The 20,974-nt window shown below is 41.9% G+C and overlaps 1 protein-coding gene across 1 annotated transcript in view; it reads left to right on the top strand.

Annotated features, from left to right (window-relative positions):
- Positions 1-14,251, top strand: part of CNOT7 (CCR4-NOT transcription complex subunit 7) — a 30,903-nt gene extending 16,652 nt beyond the window's left edge. Inside the window, exons 3-5 of the mRNA XM_030565490.1 lie at positions 1,383-1,527; positions 7,566-7,676; positions 12,589-14,251. Coding sequence (XP_030421350.1) covers positions 1,383-1,527; positions 7,566-7,676; positions 12,589-12,900 — 568 coding nt within the window. The 3' untranslated portion in view covers positions 12,901-14,251. The remainder of the gene's footprint in view (positions 1-1,382; positions 1,528-7,565; positions 7,677-12,588) is intronic.
- The last annotated feature ends 6,723 nt before the right edge of the window (positions 14,252-20,974 follow it).

The following is a 20,974-nucleotide window of genomic DNA, read 5'->3' as shown; positions in this document are numbered from 1 at the left end:
AAATTTTGGATTGCAGCCTCAAAAGGACAACTGAGGCAGTGGGAACCTCAGATGCTGTGTCTGACTCCTTCAAACAACTAGAAATCTATGGTAGAATATGGGAAACCCCCTTGGGAGAACTATAGGCAGCTGTACCTTCTCTTGTCCTCCATTAGTGGACTTTTAAGAAATGACTTGTTCTTCCCTGGTGTTCCTGTTAAGGATTTTCTGGTCTTTTTCTCCCTTTAGGCAGTATAACAGCAAGATCATAAAGATGATCAATAATATACAAATAGGGTGATACAAAATCCTATAAAAGAGCATAACTTCACTTGAACCAGGGGAAAGTAGCATTCAAGATAGAAATGAATAATGCAAATTAAAACCCCAGTCCTGCATCTGAAATCCAGGCTCCATCCAGGTATGGGCATCCAGTGTCCAGGAACACAATGCAGGATTAGAGCCTTGTTCAGTAATATCAGCCGAACAAACAGTCCTGCCTCAGCAAATTTGCATCTTGTTTGTTTTTTGTGTTGGGGTTTTTTGAGTTAGTCACCAAAAGCTCCAGTCAAGATAGCACAGCACAGAAGGGCTCCAAACATACAAGAGGTACTCCCTTCCCCGAAGAGCTTACAGTCTAACTCTCCACATGCAGTAGCTCTTGAGCCCAATCAATATATGTATTATTTAGTTAGAAAATTCCCCTGTCAGCTATCTCTAAAATAAGTGTATAACAGTATTCTCTCAACATGTTGAATTTGCAGCTAAAGGGTAAATGAACTATCTAACAACGGTATCAAGGGTTTCCAATCACAAGATGTAGAGGCAGAAACTAAACTCCTGTTGTTGCAGAACCCCAGAGGAAGGGGAACTATGTGCAGCCTTACCTAGAGAGGGTGTACTTGCACACTTCAGGTTCTGGAAGCAGTAGAAATCACTTATTTGATCCTCTACTGTCTCATCATCAGAAACTTTCAATGCATATGAGAGGAGCCAGCTTGATATCTGTCCATTATACATTCTGAGAATAGGTCCAGTGGTGGCAAAGTAGTGTCTCCTTCATAATGCTGCACTGACAGTGTTTCTGCAGGAAAGACTTATGTTCATTCAATTATTTGGGCTCCTTGCAGAGACTGCCAACATGGATTCCGGTTTGGATAGTTTTTATGATGGTGGAAACTTGTCCTCTGCAAACTGCAGTGAGAACACCTGTGTTTCTCTGTTCTTAATATTTGAAGAGTCACATGATCCTCAAAACTTTTGGTTAAATTCATGTATAAAACACCTCCCTATCTTTTGTTTTTAATTTTAAATTTAACTAATTGGAGACTTGTCATTAGAGGTGAGAAGGATTTTTTTGATTATCTGCCTGACTTTGTTTTGTATATGTGATTAATTTGCAGTGGTTATGACTTTGGCTATCTAATCAAAATCCTGACTAACTCTAATTTACCTGAAGAGGAGCTGGACTTCTTTGAGATACTCCGGTTGTTTTTCCCCGTCATTTATGATGTGAAGTATCTCATGAAGAGCTGCAAAAATCTCAAGGTAAATGATTTGATATCTGGTTCAGAACAGAATTTTCTAAGATGGCATTCTTTCCTACTGAAAGAACATATATGGCATCTGTTCACTGTCCTGTCTGGCAGTGAGCTCTACCTTGATGGTATTATTTATTAACCATTAGTCTAATCAATTTTATGTATTTGATATATAAAAAGTTACTGATGAAATGTAAGAGGCAGAGAGGAGCACACATTTTTGTTCTTGTGGCTCTTAGCCATTTAAAATTGAAAACCAATCCCATTTATTGGCAGCTTCATAGATCTGTGCTGCCAAATGATAGACCCATGTTCGGAGGAAGTTGCATCTTGCTGTTAACTTCTCAGGTTATTAGAATGATGGGTGTGGCCTATGTGAGCGGGGTATTAATGACACACTCTTGCATCATTCCTCAGCGTTCAATCCACTGAGGGGCTGCAGTTGTGATAAAGTGTAGTGAAAAGTGACTTTGGTGTGAAGGGATGGAATGGCTAGACCTGAATTTTGCCCTGTAGGCAAAGATGAGTAATGATAGATATGCTCAGAGCCAACTCATGACTTCTAGGAAAATAGGGTTAGAAACTAACCTCTCAACTCAAGCCAGTTGGGCTATTAATTGGCTTGTTCTATTAGGCATAAAATTTGGAGAAGATTTGATTGACCTGGAGAATGAATGTGAACTGGAAACAAATGTATGAAGGGAAGGACATCAAAAAGAGATGCTGCTGGGATTTACAGCCACAGTTGCCAAAGAAGGCCACGTATCTGGACTGGTTTTGAAATGAAAGGGGCACTGCTCATCCGAGGCAATAGGTGGCTCACTGGTTTGATGGAAGGCGACACAGAACACTGAGTTTTCTAAATGAGAGCACGTGGAAACTGGACATGGACTGACTGTAGTGAAGCCACCTCCTGAGTACAGGGATGGTATGCCACTCTTTAGCTCAAAATGCTGAGCAAGTGATTTAGACGATGCTGATGAGCTTGAATTTTGTGAGGCTATGCAGGTAAAGGACATGTACTTTTTAATGAGGATCTTACTGCTGACTATGAAGAACATAATTTCCACCATCTCGTATGCTAATCAGTCTGCACTGGAAGTGGTGAGAAGTGGGTGGGTTGGTCTTTTCCGACTATCAGGAAAAGCATACTAGCCCAGTATCTGGTCAGGAGTTTTGCATCCCAGCAGCAACCCTCAGCACCTGAGTAAAGAATGTATATTGGGGAGCATCTAATTGACACTGGGTTTCCATTGGGACCATGATAAATAATTAAGTAGTTGGAAAAACTGCAGAAGTCAACAAAATTGTGCACCCTCATGGACTGAAACAAAACCTTTGCTGCTTATATACAGTTGTTTTGCCCCAAGTACTAAATGTGTAATCTGTCTTTATGGACTTGTGGGGGAAATTAACAAATGTAACAGCTTCTGTCATTAGAGCTTTGTGGTAATGGCAACTAAACTGCAGACTAATTATGAAAAGAAGGGGGGAGATGAGGACTACCCTGGTCCTTCAGACACCTTTGCTGAAACAGTCTCGTTGCTGTCAACAGCAGTGAAATGCTGTCAATTGTGTAGACCTGTCCCAAACTCAGAACAGCTGGTGTGTCTTTGGAAGTCAAATCATTAATTACTTGCATGTACTGTTGCCTCAATGAATTTCTTTGCTTTTTTTGTGTGTTTAAATATCTATTAAATTGCAGTGAATTGAATTGCTGTACTGATTTCCTTTATTGATTGGTGCAAGCTACTCTTGTTGGTCACTTCATTTTATAGAGACACTTGATTTTCCTTAGACACATTTTGGTGCTGATGTCAGCCCTGGGGGCTGAAACCCTCTCTATAGAATTGTGTGGCTGGGGTTGCAGCCATTCTGTAGAATTACTTCCTGATTCCAGCAGAAATACTATAGAAAGAGTATAGTTAGTTGCTGTTGCTCATATACAGCACTACTCCTACTTTGCATCTTCTGTTTGGTGGGGACCATGGTGCAGCTGTAACCTGGTGACCAATAGCAATACAGTTTCTTCCCTAAAGATGAAGAATGGTCCAGTGGTTGGAACAATAGCCAGGTACTTGAGAGACCCAAATTCAGTTCTCTACTCTTCCATAAACTGCCTGTGTGTCTGAAGGTAAGATATTTAGTCCCTCTGAGCTGCATTTTCCCATCTGTGAAGGGGGAATAGTAATATGTCCCTGCCTGATGAGATGTTTAGGATAAATACATTTAATGATTGTGAGAGGTTCAGATTCTGCAGTAATGGAGGACCAATAAATACCTTAGCTAGACAGGTAGATCCTGACTAAATTTAGTGGTGGGTGGGACTTGGGAAGCTGCACAGAGTAGTTAACACTGTACCAGTGTCCTGAGATTTGTGGAGTTGGGCTTGGGTTCCCCATTGATCTTGGGCCATCATCTGTGGTGATGTGGTTACAGAGCCAACCTGCTGACTTGTCTGTCTCAAAGGAATGATGCATCTGAAATATTTAGAAATATTTTTTTCTTTTCCTTCTTGTGGTTATTCATATCTAAGGGAGGGAGGGCATGATTTGACCTATAGTTTATAAAGCATTTTGGTTCTCAAGGTTATATTAAAACCTTTTGATCAGCATTGCCTTAATCTGGAGGGTTTTTGTTTGTTTTTTTTAAAGTGACTTAGAGAAGAGAGGCTCTGTATCCCATAAATAGTCTCCAGAGAGATCCAGTGTTTCCCTTGTATTTCCAACAGTTGTAAACTATTTTGTGTGACAAACTTTCAGGCACCCTTTTTGGAAAATTTGGCTAGTATCCACACTGAAGGGGATGCTTTCACCCTGTCCTGAATTTTTTTCTAGATCAGCTTTACACAGACTGCAGGAGCTGGAATGTTATATTTCAACATTTTTCCTTTTTCTTTGCAATGGGTAGATTTAAGACACAGGTCATTCAAGCTAAGTTAGAATTGATAGGTATGCTGTCTCACAGCTAGCAGTACTCAGTGATGAGAGAAGTCATCTTCAGCTGCTGCTAATCAGGAGGGCATGTGGCTTAAAAGGGATGAGTGTGGGTTTTAAGAGGGCCCAGTTTTTAATTAAGCATATTTCTAATAGTAGTCCACATTAATGCTATGGGGAATGCTGCAAATGTCTATTCAGCAGCTCAGGTGTGCGCCCCTTCTTCCTTCCTACCCTTGTCCCTGTGGTGCTTATTTAAAAGGAGAAGTTAGGTCATAGTGCGAGTTGAAATGTATGCAAAATTCAGACTATAGCACAAACCAACAAAAATAGTAAAAGTCAAACTGACATTGTTACACTATAAAATATTTAAATTACCTCACACATTTTCTTATCGGTCACATTAACACCTTGCATAATTAAAATGGAAATAATTTTTAAAATGTAGTTTTCACTACCTTCCACTGTTTGCTCATTTTTCACATGTTGGATGATTTGAAATAAAATAGTTAGTTTCAATGTCAGGTTCTTGTGCCCTAGCACAATTCTGTAGTGTTTGGCTTGCAGATGCTACTTGGGAATGGTTTTATTAATAAAGTTTCCATTTGCATTAATAAAAAAAAACAAACCCACTCATGCAAACATCCTTGTTGGCCTTAAGATTCATAGCTCTTTTGAACAATCTGCATTTTGGGCCAAATTTGACTTGGTTGAAGTTTAATCTTTAACTTGCAGTATTTCACCTCAGCCTCTTCTCTCTCTCTTCTCCATCTCCCAAAATGGTATGTGGGCAATGGAATTCAAATACTGTAGGTTCCCTTTTTAATATTAAAAAGAACTTGCTTTGTGCTAGCTTCATTCCTGCCGTTGACTACTTCTGTGTTTTGGTTTCCCTTTTTTTGATATGTAAAAAATGTAGTGCATGCTAAAAGCATTTTGATGCTCTACCTAGTTTCAACCTACTGCTGGCAGAGTAGTGATCCAAAGCAGTCTGCCTGGCAACAGTTTCGCTATGCAGTATAGTGTTTCAAAAATTATTGTAAGGTAACTGATTTTCTCGCAGTTATAAAACCCTGTATGGACTGGTACATCCCCAATGTAATTGCACGTACTGTAACTATATTGTTCCCCAGGGATCAGTTTAGTGAAATGTAGACTAACCTGTCTAAAGCTGAATTGATCTGCGGAGAGGCTACTTCTGCTTGTAGCACCATTATTGCTTTCTTGATAATAAAATGAATTATCTGAATTCATCAATACATGTTTTGGGGATAATTGTAGGAGATGCTGCTTATCCTATGGACAAATGGGAGTAGGGATAGTCTGATTTGTTCAGTTGTGCGGCTTTTTTGTTTTTTAAATTTGACCATGAAAGAGTCTTTCAGGCATTTTCATTCTGTGGAACATTTCTCAAGATAGGACTCATGTCATTGGCAGCTCTCCTCCCAATCTCACACCTGTTGTGCAACTGTAGTGTTATGAAGTTATATGAAAAAGTAGTGCTAGGGCAGGGTAAAGAAGTGAAGATGAAAATAAACTTGCTTGGATTAAATGAATACAGCTGCTCTGTTAGTTCCCCTCCTCTATTGTAAATGTATATTTGTTTCCTCTCCCTGGATGTAAGACTTATATTTATTAGTTCCAAACATTCCCCCATTGCCCGCAACCCCTAAAGACTCTGATTTCTCCTAGTGCTTTGCTTTGGTTCTGTGTGTATGCACTACCTTGTCTATTTTGAGATCTTCTGCAAATTTGATTCAGTTGAATTTACACCAAAATACACCCACGAAGGCACTGTGAGGGAGGAGAGGGGTGTGCTTAGTTGGTCAAAAATCTTCTGGAACTCGCAGGTTCCCAGTGAGCTGCAATTAACAGGATAAAAAAATTATTGAAGACTGAAGGATACTATACTGTTGTAAGATAAGCTGTGTAGACCACCAATGATCCATGCCCTACAGTTAGACTCTCTCTGTAGAGCAGTTCCCAGTTTTGAGCCCTGTGTTTATTTGCTACACTCAGTGTTTAAAAGCTGTCCTTTTTGTACATGGGCTGTTACACACACACACACACCACACACACACACACACACACACACACACACACACACACACACACACACACACACACACACACACACACACACACACACACACACACCTCTCTCTATCTCAGGAGCTTTAAGCACAGATGTGCCTTAAAATGTAAAAAATACACTGTCAGCACAGTGCCTGTTAAAAGAAAGCTAATTGTGTGCTTATGGTAGCTAATAGCTTCTTGAACCTGGTTACACTGCAATTCATGTTACTTTTAACACAGATGTTTCATTTACTCTCTTATGGCAGTTAATAAAACCAATTAAAATGTTGTTAATGATGGGTTGAATGTTAGCTTTTTCACTTTGTTCTTTTTTCCCCTCTTGAATTTTACAACTTCACCTGGGTTCAGGGTTCTCCACTAATTCCTAAGGTAGACCATTATCCTGGATTGCCTCTGCTGCTTTAGATGCTTTGAAGTTTTGTGGGGGAAGCGCAGAACCCTGAGCTTAGGTGTTGGCAGGTAAGTGAAGGAAAAAACTGTGTTTTTTAAATGAAAGCTATTACTTTCAAGAGAAGTTGGAGTGCACATGTTTGTAGGATTTGGATCTTAAATTGGTTTATGTTTGAAGTACCATTGTTCGCGTTTAAATTCTAACCCTAATAGAAAAGTAGGAAGTTAAAGAAACGACTTGGTTTCTGAAACTGTCATTCAGCAGCAGCAGCAATCCTTTCAGCTTGGTCAATGTAATACTTGAAGGAATTGCCTGGTTCAGTAGTAATTCCTTCAACTTTAATTGGCTAGTGTGCCTAGGCCTATTAGGTCTAAGACAGTCATTAATACTTGAAAGTGCTTAATTGCTTAAATAATACTTAAAGCCTGAATGAAAAGCTTGGCTTTTCCAAGTGTGTGCTGGTTGCATATTTCTATTGTGACCGCTATAGTGCTAAGCTAAATATATACGAATGGTGGTTGAATAGACTTTGTTATGCAGAATTCTAGTGCTACTGTTGAATGATCTGACTTTGTAATTATTAATTCTGCTTTGACTGTGTAATGCTCCTTCCTTTTTCAGGGTGGATTGCAAGAAGTCGCAGAGCAGTTGGAGCTGGAAAGGATAGGACCACAACATCAAGCAGGATCTGATTCTTTACTCACGGGAATGGCCTTTTTCAAAATGAGAGAAGTATGTGTCCATATTGCTTTCTTTTGTAGTTTATGGATGAAAGTAATCTGCCTTAGTAGTCAATATTGTGCTATTTACATTTTTGAGATGTTCTAGAACCATTGACCCACCTAAACCTGCGGCAGTACAAGAGATTTTCAGAAGTAAGAGAAATGCATGAGAGGGCATCACTTCTGTGACAAAGGGCAGAATCTAAGACAGGCATTCCCATGCAAAGTACAGTCTACAAACCAACAAATCCTTTCCTTTCCTTGTTTTGGTTTGTGTGTGAGCTTAGTGAGAGGATGTCTCTACACCGTGTGGTTTTTATTTCTTTTTTTTTTCTCTCTCTCTCTCTCTCCCCCCTTTCCTCTCCTTGCTGGTGCTGTTCCTTCCTGTGGTCTGTGGGCCTTCATCTTCCACGGCAGGGAGCCCCAGCTACCTGAACCTATTGTCCACTCCCTGGGTCTTCTGAGTGATTGAAGTACATGGCTCAGGCCACTCTGCTGGCACTTCAGTTCACCGCTACTTCCTCCATCTGTCACAACTTCATACATTCTTCTTTGCATAGTGTCCCTATGGGTGCTTCACGTCAGGATGTACAGTCACCTATGCACTCCTGATCAGAGATTTTCATCAGCATTTTCTGCACATCCATGCCTGCATCCTAGATATCCTTGTGTCTGGTATGAGGGTATATGGGAGGACCAGACCTGTCACCCTCCAGGTCCTTCTCAACTGCCTTTGCCTTGAGACAGAGCGTCATGTCTGTTAGATAGCCATACAGCTTACTAACTCTCTCACTTAATCTTTCTCGCTCTTTTTTGGTATTGTCTTTTATTTAGAAGTTTTTGCTCTTCCTCTCCCCCACTTTTTTTGTTTGCCCAATCTGGCCGTTGTTTTTCCATGACCTTAACCCATAGTCTTGAGTATGGGGTTATGCCTGAGACTCTAGGCTTCAAACCCTGCCAGACTTACACCATGTCCAGACTAACCCGCGGCATCGGCGGGTTAAAATCGATTGCTCGGGGATCGATATATCACGTCTAGTCTGGATGCGATGTATCGATCCCCGAGCGCGCTTACATCGATTCCGGAACTCCATCAACCCGAGCGGAGTTCCGGAATCGACATGGAGAGCCGCGGACATCGATGCCGCGCCGTCTGGACGGGTGAGTACCTCGATTTTAGAAATTCAACTTCAGCTACGTTATTCACGTAGCTGAAGTTGCGTATCTAAAATCGATTTTAATACCCTAGTCTGGACGTGGCCCTAGTGTAGCTATTTTCCCCCTCAACGACAGACATTCAGGCTGCCTCCACTGCCTGGGAGAGATTTATGTCCCTGCCAAATGAAAGAGCTGCTCTGGATTTAAAAGCAGATCTAAGAAATTGAGCCTAAAACTCCTGTTGATGGAGAGCTCACTGAGACCCACAGGATCCAAGTCGCACCACTCTTCTTGGATCTGGTTGCTCAGAGAGCCCAAGGGACCATCTGTGCTGCAGTAATAAGCAAAAATCCTGGGGCCTTAGAGAACTATCTAGACACTCAAAGAAGAAAATATCCCATTCTCCAGAATGGGATAAGATAAGCGGAGAGTCACTCCCTCAGTCTTAGGAGACCTTGTGCCCCTATTTGGGTACTGCTGAGGTGCCTATCCTCTCTGGTACTGAGACCACAGGTCTGATTAAGAAGACCATGCCATGTACTGAGAAGCTGTCAGGTAAACAACCTAGAGCAACACTGGCATTGGCACTGGGCACAGAGTCTTTTTGGAACACAAGGACTCCAGAGCCAAACTGAAATCATCATTGGTGTCATCTTCTGTAGCCAGTAGATAAGGGTTCATTATCACACTTCCATAATGTCTCCAGTACTTCCAGACATACTGACTCCTATCCAGAACGCTTGGTACTATCCAGGCTCCTGTTCCATGAGGAGCTTCAGCTCCTGGAAGAGCCTGAATAACCATTGCTGTGAGATACAAAGACAGGCTCTCATCTGGTACCAACTCACCTCCGGAGCCTACTTACCCATATCATCTTCAACAGTGACTCGTTCTTCAGTACTGACATGGTCACCAGCCCCACACAAACTCATTGAGGATACAAAGCCAGTACAGATACATCCTTCAGTACATCTCGACAGCCAAGCAAGTATCAGCCTCTGGTACCAATGTGGTTACAGGACCCTCTCTGGCCCCAGTACTGACTCAACCACCGGTATCGGCACCACTTGCTTCTCTGAGGGATGACACCTTATTGGATTCTGAGGTGTCTATACATTTTTCCTCCGCCTTCCCGTTCCAGCTTCGTCCTTTGAGGTACACCCTGAGGAGGAAATTCCTAGCAGTTGATGCATCTGGCAAGGATAATGTTGGGGCTCTGCTCCCTTCCTGCATGCCCCACCACAGTGGCTTACTGGAACCTATGGGCCCCTTATGGTGAACAGTTCTTCAGGGTCCCATCTTGTAAAAGGGCATGCCAGGAACAACAGCCTCTTCCCTTGGCTCCTGCTCCATAGAGGATGTTACAAAGGAGCAAGAGCCAGCTGAGGAAGAAGAAATGCCACCTTTCCACAAATCCTCCTCCTCACTAGATGGGGTGGTCATACCTCCCACGCTGATGAATTCAAGGGCTTTCAAGATCTTGGGAAACAAATAGCAGAGACCTTATAAATTGGAGAAGACACAGGAACCCTAATGCTCTCTGTTGGGCATCCTTTATACATCTCCTCAGGAAAAATTGCCTTGCCCTTCAGTGATGCTCTGCCCGTATGTTGCGGCAAACTCCAGCTACTACACTGCCTGTGTGTAAACTGGCTGACAAAAAAATACTATATCCCACCCACAGACTTGAAGTATATTTTTTTTTCTCCCACCCTACACCTGACTGTCTGCTTATCAAGGCCGTTAATGAATCAAAATCAGTCCCTCTTAATGCCATCTGACAATGAGCTGAACTGACTGGACCTTCTGGGCTGCAAGAGCTACTCCTTGGCCTCTTTGCAGTTCAGAGTAGCCAATTACCAAGCCCTGATGGCAAAATATATGATTACAAACTATTCAAAGCTTTATCTTTTATTGAACACCTGCTATAGGATTAGAGGGAACAACTTTAAGTCTTCATAAGAAAAGGCCAGACAATTGCCAGGCTGTCTCTCCAGGCGTCTCTCGATGTCACCAATACAGCTGCATGTTCGATGGCTCCAGCAGTAGTCACGTGCCAAGCTTCTTGGCTGCGTTCCTTCATGTGGCAGCTAGTGATCAACTTAGGGTAAAGGCACAAATATTTCTAGCCGTGTTAAGATGTGAGGAGTGGTTCACATTAGCTTTTACTAATGAGTGGCATACCTCGAGTTACTGGCAATCCATTAACTCCATGTACCAGTTTACTGAAGATGAACCCTGTAAATCTCTTGCACATATCTACGACTGCTCTGTGACTGGGGGTGGGGGAGAAATTGGTTGCTGCTAATATAATGCATTTATTTTTCACATGAGGCATGTGTTAAAATATTGGCACAAGAAAATTCTTTTTTACCAGTGTATCCTGGCCTCATGCTACGAATTTGTGGTTCTCCTTTAATATGCAAAAAGTAGTTTTCTAATTAACATGAGGCGTGATCTCACTGTTTTATAAAACAAGCAAAGATTTTTAATTGTATTGTTCAGCCCTTCATAGAAGCTTTGAAAATGTTTCTCCTCTATTAACTCTTGCACTATTTATTTAGGAAATGGTGAGTTGTTTGTATTTTGAATGAATCCTATCAACAAGGCTTTTTTCTTTACTAACTTATATTTTTGTCCTAAAACACATGTAATCTTTCACCAGTATTATTGTAGCTCTGGAAAGGGTTGTATATTGATGGTTGATGTAGAACCAGTAGGGGGAGCACAACTTTCTGGTCTGGCTTTTAAATACCACAAAAGAGGTCATTGATCTCCTTTTCTCCCCTACTCTAAAAGATGCTTAGCTTCTTGATGCTTTTTTAAAGAAAAGCTAGTGGTGGGCTATTAAGACTTTAAATAAAAAAACAAACCCAAAAAAGTAAAAGTGCCCTTAGGCAATTCCTGAATTCACTATCCTGCATGCAGGAAATGCTGTTCTAGGCAAATCCAAGTTTTTGGGGGGAAGAGAGAGTGGATGGCTTTTAAATAAATGTCTTGACTCTCCTGCCTGCACTCATCCTGTCTCCCTTAAATTGTTGCGTGTGTGCTCTCGTCATATTTACTCTATGCCCTTTCTTTTCTACTTCTCTTTTGGCTCTCCTATAATTTTGTAAAGTGCTGCATCCATGCATTATTTAGTCAGTTTTCATTTAGCGTTGCCAGTTTCTCATTACAGGGAGAGGGTTGTTTAAAGGTGAAATACATGTATTTGCATCTTCCTGCATTCCCAAACTTCATCATGGATTCTGCAGCCAAACTCTAGTTCAAGCAATAGAAAATCAATGGCCCTGAATGTAGACGGGGCTTTAAAGTAGATAATGGTGGATAAATCTTTAGGAAAAACTGTTTAAGTTAGATTTGCACCCTGTTTAAACAGTCAGTATATTTTGAAAACCAAAGTAGTGTGTAGTGCTTAATTAGGAAGGGTGAAGGAGAAGGCCCATAGAATTCACTTACAAATGCAACAGAACATATCTCTTTGTAAGACACAAGGCTCTAATTCTTGAGTTAAAATAGACTCCTGAGACTTCTGGAGTTGTCACCATTTACTACTAATCAAATAAGGGAAGATGATTGAAGGGCTAATATTCTTTCTCTCATGGCCAAGAACACTTCAGTGCCAAGAGTCACTTCGTTATTTTGATTTAGTTTTACTTGCATGTGGAGTATGGAAATTCAGAGTTTTGTAAAAGCCTGACAGTATTTGACCTCAATAGACTCTTATTCTTCAGTATTGATTTGTCTTTTTTAACTTCTTTTAGATGTTCTTTGAAGATCACATTGATGATGCCAAATATTGTGGTCACTTGTATGGCCTTGGTTCTGGTTCTTCCTATGTACAAAATGGCACAGGAAATGCATATGAAGAAGAAGCCACAAACAGTCATGACATGAAATGGGAGGTCATCTTTTCTGAGCTCTGTATGCTTGTATATAGGTTTTATCTCTGGTTGAATCCCTTGACAATTAGGCTCTTCCCCCTCCCCACCCCACTTCTCAGAATACTTTATTTTCTGCCTTTCTATGTACTAAATCTGACTGTTCCCATCACAGATCTGATCTTGATATGTTGAATTTTCTGAGTTAAATTTGGCCTTTATACCTACCCCATCTGTAAAGAAGCATGTGTAGGATCAGTGTGGCAGAGAGAAGGGGAAAGCTAAATCATAATGAATATTCTGGTAAACTTACCTAGTTGGTCTTAGTTTTGTTTTTTTCCCCCTTCCCCCAAATTAACTAGCACTGATTTGTAACTAACTTCCTTGTTTCATGTCTGTCCCTTCCAGTATGCAGGTGTTTTAGCTATTCAAGATTGCGGACCATCAAATTTGCACTTTAGAGAGTGACTCTGTCTCAGATCCTCTGTTTTATCTGAAGTTTTGGAGGGTTTTGCCCTGAGCTAGAAAAATAGTCTGCCAACTTTAGCAACTTCACACTGTATTCCTTGGTTTTTGAGGCTGCAGAATATAACACATTCACTGCATAACAAGGTTGGTTTGTTCAAGCAAAACAAACAACTGAAATCTTAGTAGCTGCTATTATCTTACTAGTGTTCAGTCTTCCAGCATATCCTGTGCACATCAGCTTCTAATTGCCTGCTGCTTTAAAAGCCACTCTGTGATGGAAGAAAATGTTTGAAAACCAGCTTTACACCCTTCAGGAAAAATTGTGAGAGACTTACTTTTGTATTTTGCCATTGAGCTGAAAATCTGAGGATATTGGAACTGCAGTGGTTCTATTATGGCACACTTCCCTGGATTCAGTTCCTAGCTTTTATTCCAGTAATGTATTACCTAAATATTTTTATTTTTTAAAGTCATATTTATTATGTACTTGATTTGATGATTTTTGCAAGTGAGTTTAGTTAGGATAAAACCCAAAGACCTGAAGTAAACTTATATTGAATTGAATGATTAAATTAGAAGGAAGGTAAATTGTGCTTTTGTAGTTGCTACAAAGACAGATGGTACAGATATATTTGTTGTAAAACAACAAAATATAAATTACTTATAGCTAATAAAGTTACCTGAGGAGTGTAATGCTAGTTTTATTTTTTGAGTGTATCTTAGCAATATATTATATATATATATTGTTTTAAAGGACTGTACTGTACTTTAACCATGAATAGCAGAGCAATTGTGCAGGAAGACTTTTTGGGATTGAATAGCTAAATACTAGCCTGAAATGATGGAATGCACGCCTCAGTGTGAGTGTGTATCTACACTGAAATCAATATTAGCAAATTTCCAAATGTTTGCCAAATTGATCTGTTTACCTTGTACTTTAACATATTCTTTTTTCATTAAGTTACAATAATATAACTGGGTGGTCCTTTTTAAAACAGAACAAATGATTTGCATAACAGAGGGTATTATTTGTTTTTAAAGCTTTTGTAAATAAAGGCTTCAGAAATGTTTTCTTACATATCTGCAGACTGGTAGTTTTGTTCTGAAACCTTTACTGGAATGTATATTGTATCCCATTCAGTCCCTGTAGACTTCCTATTCCACTCTGCATACCAGTTCATCTTTCTGGTGTCTGAAACAGCTATTAGCAGCTCCCCAAGTGGTGCCAGCACCAACTTATTTCTGCCAACTGAGAGCAGGAATCTGTTTCTGTGTCCAAATTATTTCACTACTATTAGCCTAATTTATGAGTGTGTGGGTACAGCTACGCAATTAATAGTTTCTCTCTTCAGGTGTCTAGAGACTGTCACTCTAAGACTTGTGCTGGATCACTCTCTTTATTTTAACCTCTGGGTCAGATGGGCATCAATAAGGACACTTAGCATTTAATAAATAAACACAGGTGCATATCTTTAGGCCCAATCCTGCTTTCATTTGAATATCCAAATCACGTGATGACTTCAGTGGGAGTTGAGAGTATACTAGGAATGCAGGATTGGGCCCTTTGAACGTCTGATGTACTTGTGTCAGACAGAAGCTGTTAAGATTTAAAACACTATGATAGGATTATATGTGGTTATGCTTTGAGGAAAACTGTTTTTTATGTGAATTTTTTTGTATTTGGTTAATTGTTGTTTTGAAGAATCTTCTCAGCTGTGGATAAAAGGGACTTTTCTAAAAGTTTTTGAAATATTCCTTGTTTGTTTGCAGTGATAGACATTTCTGCTCTCTCCCTCTCCTTCACAGTGGGAATGTCTTATGAATGTCTTGCTCCAAACCAATCAATCAGTGTGAAACCAGGATTCAGTTTTATCACTGAGAGAAAACTCTTAAAGGGCTTTGATCTGCCCACATACTTAAGAGCTGTCATCGCACAAAGTCACAGCTATAGAGCATGTATTCAGGTTCCTTTTGCAACGTTAACACAAAGGAGATTGTTTCTAACAAGGAGCTATTAAACCTGGGGAGGAATGTCAGTTTTTTGAAAATGGACACCTCTCATTTTGTGAGCTAGCATGTTGTAAATTTGCAGATTTTCTTAAAAAATAGGAAGAAGCAAATTACTCCTATCCATTTAAAATCGGAATAACTTGTTTCAAAGGTGTACATGGCAATGTCTTTATGGAGAGAAATCTATGTACATATTTTAAATTGAACTGTTCCAGAAATTTAGAGACATGCCTCTTTATTCTAAGTCCAAGAATTTTTCATCTCAGGCTCCTGCTTACCTCCCAGCCTCCTCTAAATCTGCCACTAGATAGGCTTATGTTAAAGGAAATGTGAATAACAAGACTGTTTATTTCTTATGCCTAATGTTCCTTTTCTTGTCACTTGCATTTGGCTTCTCTGGTCAGCTGTGTCCAACTCTCTGGCACTGGTTATGTGTTATAGCTAAGTAGGTGCTGGGTGGCATGATGGCTAAAGAGATAAGATCCATCGGATATTCAAGAAATTTAGCAAATGATTGAGACTTAGTGGTGTTCTTTGAGTGATTGTCCACACAGATTCCACTCTTATTTCACATGCACCACATGTGAGTGAGAGGATTCTTTTAGCAGCAGGTTCTGTTGGGGCCAAGCCTGTGCCCTAGGTGTTTGTGCACACCTCCTATCAGTGGCAGAGCAGGCTCAACAGTTTCTCTCTCTGTTTCTCTCTGTGGCAGCAAGATGGAAGCCCTGCAGTTGTTCACTTTCTTTGCACATTGTGATTGTTTTAGTTGTTTTTTTTTACTACTGTTGTCAAAACAATAATTCAGTTAGCCTAAATGGCTCCCCATAGAGGAGTACTAGCATTATCGCAGAAGCCAAATTAACTGGGATTTAAGGCCTGTCCCTTATGTGACGCTGCAATGCTTATTGATGATGGGCGCTCCTGCCCCCTGCTTTGTCTTGGAGAAGGACATGTCCCAGAGTGATGTTCCATCTGCTTGCTCTTTCTCCAAGTGAATTCGGAGTGAGGGAAGCCCCTTTCAAGCTGTTTCTACAAGACCAAATTGATGCAAGCCATCTCAGATGCTGAGAGGAGAGCTGCAGCCAGGCCTCTACTGTCCAGTTAGACTCTCTGTAAGTGTGTTGGTGAGCAGTGATTCCACCCTGAGCTCCTGGGCCACATCTACGCAGAGGCCCCACTCATCTGCCACTACGTTGGCATTGATGTGCAATAGGCAGAAAGGAGCACCGTTCCAAAGATAAGCCCAGACATAGGTTGCCATCCCTGGCACCTGGCAGACTGAGACACAAGGGTCAACAGGGCCATGACTCATCCTGGGTTCATTCATCCAAGGACCCTGAGAAGGTCCAGTCCATTTCCCTGGTACAGACTCCCAGTGGACAGAGCTGCTCTCTGTAGCAGCCCTTCAGCATTTACCCCAGCACTGAGTGCCTTAGTACTCAAGCCTCAGAACCAAGTGCCTCTGTGATAGTAGTCCTAGTAACATACACATTGGTACACACTACCTTGGCACCAACTATTGTCTGCACCTAAACCATACACAGTGCCCAGTGATTTTAGCTGTGGGCACAGTGCCAGAGTTATCTCCTCCAGAAAATTAAGGGAGGGTGATAGCTAACCCCCAGCCCTGGAGTCACTGGTATGCTAGGCTAGAGAAATATTCCCAGTACCAACCTGTGGAGACAGAGTTCACCTGACAGAACTGCCTCTCCCTTAATGGAGGTACAGTCCTTTTCCTCCTCCTCCTCCTCCTCCTCTGCTGGGCATAGCAGAGAATCATCTCCCACTTGTCCACCATTCCCTCTCTGGATAGCCAGCTCGGAGTCAGGAAGGGATTGTAGAAATCTGTCTGTGAGAGGTAATAGAAGTCTAGGCTTCACAGGGATCATCATATCCCTACTGTCCTCAATTTCTTCCACCTCAACATTCCTATCTGTACTAGTTTGGTTTTACTGGTATGCAGCCGTACTGCAGGAAGCCTGCTTCTTCCTCTTCGCTGTAGGGCAGAATTGACCTTCCCAAAAAAGACAAATCAAGCCAGTTACTTAAGGCAGGAGGAGAGTTGAAGAACATAAGCAGCTACCAGAGGAAGTGCAGCTGAGCTCTGCTGTAATCTCCTCCTCCTCGGATGAGATAGTGTCCACCTACATTAAACTCAGCTGAGGCCAATGAATTCATGGAGGTTAAGTCCATTAATGGCTATTAGCCAGGATGGATAAGGAATGGTGTCCCTAGCCTCTGTTAGTCAGAGGATGGAGATGGATGGCAGGAGAGAGATCACTTGATCATTGCCTGTTAGGTTCACTCCCTCTGGGGCACCTGGCATTGGCTACTGTCGGCAGACAGGATACTGGGCTGGATGGACCCTTGGTCCTGACCCATTATGGCCATTCTTATGTTAATTCCAGGACCTGATGAAGTGCATGGCAGAAACTTTGGATAATACCCCTGGAAGTAGTCAAAGAGCTTGTGCTGGTATTGAGCATTTAAGATTCTTTTACAATAGGGAAACAAATCTAGTCGGGGTCATAAAGGTCTGCTGGAGCCTGCAAGAACTTCTGACATACACCTGTATCCATTCCAGCCAAATCAAAGTTGCTGACAGGCTGTATCGGGGCCCTGCTAAAAGTTCTGAGTATTTCTATTCACATCCAACCCCAGTTCTCTCATAGTGGCAACAGTTCAGGAGAAATCAAAACAGCAGAGTCCTCATAAGTCCATACTTAGAGAAGAGAACCCAAACAAATTGTCCCTGTTCAGTCACCAGGTGTATTTGTCAGCTAGTCTTCAGATGAGGTTAACAATGTGGCCCTTCACTCAAAATATAACTGTCTATAAAATGAAACAGCTTGTCTTAATTTTAAAATCTCTGTAAGGAATACCAGGATCACATGAAACCTATCGTGGTGGAGGGACAACTGACTGCCCCTGGATCATTACAGGCTGTGCTAGATGTTTGACACCATGGCACATGCAATGACCATTGCAATAGCCATGAGGGGTTATCATAGCTTCAATCCGTGGCCATTTCCAGGGAGGTATAGATAACATTGAGGACCTCCCATTTGAGGGTAACAAAGTGTTCAACAATGGAACAAATTAGGTCTTCCACTCCTCAAAGAAATCGCAGGCAACTGGGCTCTTTGGGCCTCTGTCCCAACCTTCAGGAAAAAACAGTCATGCCAACAACTGTCCTGCCAACAGCGCCCTGCTGTAGGAACATCTTCCTACCAATACAGAGTCCTCCCCTTTGGTTCTTCTACAGCATCAAGGGTATTCAAGAATGGAGCAATAGTGGCAGCTCATCTAGAGAATCCAGGTCTGTCCTTACCTCAGTAACTGACTGACTTGTGGAAGATGACTGCAACAGGTGATCAACTCTAGTCAATTAATTCTAAAGATCTCTGCTTTACTAGGTCTCAAAACCAACAGCCAGAAATCCATATTGATTCCAACTCCGAGTGTAGAGTTCATAGGAGCACTGTTAGACTGAAGGTCAGTGAGAACTCACTTTCCATGAGAGATTCCAAACTAACCAAGTCCTATCAATCAACTAAAAGCTCATCCAAAGATACCAACGAAAACATACTTTAGACTTCTAGGACACAGCCTCATGCATTTATGTCACACAATATGCCAGACTTCACCTATGCTGCATGAAAGGATAGCTGAAATCTGTGTATCTATCGAGCATTCACCACATGAACATGATGGTCACAGTCCCATAAGAAGGGATCTCCTCATTAAACTTGTGGAAAGATCCTCTTCAGGCATGCAATGAAGTACCCTTCTGAACAGCTTTGTTTGCCAAATTTCTGATGACACAGCCTCCTCTCAGGGATGGGGGTACCTTACATTCAGGGCCTGTGGTTCCCTCATTAAGCTTGCCTCCACGTAAACATTCTAGAGCTCCGACTTATCTTGGCATGCAAAGTATTCTTAACTCCTCTTTAGAGATCCACAGTTCAGAGTCATGCTGGAAGGGCATAATGAGTGAGGTCCCACAGGGATCAGTTCTGGGTCTGGTTCTGTTCAGTATCTTCATCAATGATTTAGATAATGGCATAGAGTACACTTACAAAATTTGCAGATGATGCAACCCCTCCTAGATTGGTAAATGGATAGGATTATAATTCAAAATGATCTGGACAAACTGGAGAAAAGGTCTGAAGTAAATAGGATGAAATTCAATAAGGACAAATGCAAAGCACTCCACTGAGGAAGGAACAATCAGCTGCACACATAGAAAATGGGAAATGACTGCTTAGGAAGGAGGAGCAGGACATCTCCCCACCACTGCTGGAGCTCAGACCCGACGGCGGCCACTACAGTGCCAGAGACCCGGAGGGACTGCCGGAGCTGTTGGGGCTGCCACTAGCGGTTCACCCCTGCAAGACAATGAAGACCCTGGAACCAAGGTATCGCCTGAATGGGATTGTAGGAAGGAGCCCAGGGAAGCCGAATAGGGTTTGGCTGCGTTACTGATGGCAAGCCAGCCAGCGTGTTAACCGATTCCACACTGACCCAATGGCAGATCACTCCGCCACTGTTAGGGCCCTGGCACAGATGCAGTGGAGTCAGGTGGGCCTGCATTCCCCTACTCCTGTCACCCGACCCAAGAGGCCTGCCTTGGTGTGTCATCCACCCAAGCTTGGATGCCAGACAGTTTTGCTATCTGCCACGACAGAGAGCTGATCCCCCTAGACTGCTGTGCTGCTCTGCCTGACTGCAAGCCAGAGCCATTAACTGTTGGCTGCCCCACCCGGCTTAAGGCCAGGGCTCACAGATTCAATTGCTGCTGGCCTGGACTGCAGGGTTGGGCCTACTAACTGTTGGCTAATTCCCCCCTGAACGGGAGTTGCTCCAGAGGCATTGTAGAGAGGGGGCGTGGTCTCCTTTCCTGACTGATGGAGAGAGCCGCAGCTGCCTTACAACTACGTAGAAGAAAATGCTGCTCTCTCTTTATTTTTTAGCAGTTTACATTTAACACAGTATCTGCTTATTTTGGCTCTCTGCTGCTGCCTGATTGCATACTTCTGGTTCCAAATGAAGTGTGTGGGTGACTGGTCAGTTCAAAACTCTGGTACTTATAACCCTGAGGTTCTGCTCTACATAAATGTTATGTTGCTAGCTTGATTTGAGATAGGGGAGGCAATCAAATGTAAAGATTTGGCTGCATTACACAAACATACTTATGTTCTTTCTTCCCTTTTGTGTAATGACACAGGATTGCCGTTCTGTTGCTGCCTGCCCCTTTTGCTGTCTTTGACCATCCCAACTGAAAATAGTATTAGCTGAAGTACAACTGTTTTCTGCAACAGTACAACTTTTAGATTAGTTTTTGGAAATACTCTGTTGAATTAAGAGCCATGGTATCTGGGCTTTGCACAATGTAATGCAGGTGCTTGAGCGTCTATTAAAAATAAGACCAAATATAAGCTAAATCAGTGGTGAAGGCCCTGTGGCTCAACATTCAAAGGTGGCTGATTGAGTCATAGTGGTCAGGCCCCTAGCTCTTTTCTCAGTGTCCCTGAGTAAAGAAAGTTGGCACACTTTTTTGTTTGCAGTTCCTCACTTTAACAAAAATATTTACCTGGCAAGATTGGTCTAAAAATAAAGTTTGTATAAGCACACAGTGTATGAATGTCAGAGCTTGTCAAAGGTGTTAGACTGATAATGCTAGAGCCCTTTATCTATCTACAGATCTGGTCCAGCACAGCCAGCAGCAATACAAGTTCCTCTGTATTCCTTCATAGAAGCATCTCTTGTACGGGGTAAAGTATAGTGCAGT

Source organism: Gopherus evgoodei, chromosome 5 (assembly GCF_007399415.2).
Source record: "Gopherus evgoodei ecotype Sinaloan lineage chromosome 5, rGopEvg1_v1.p, whole genome shotgun sequence".
In the NCBI taxonomy this organism is placed as follows: Eukaryota; Metazoa; Chordata; order Testudines; family Testudinidae; genus Gopherus; species Gopherus evgoodei.
The sequence above is the reverse complement of the archived record's forward strand: the minus strand, read 5'-3'. Positions and strand labels throughout refer to the sequence as shown.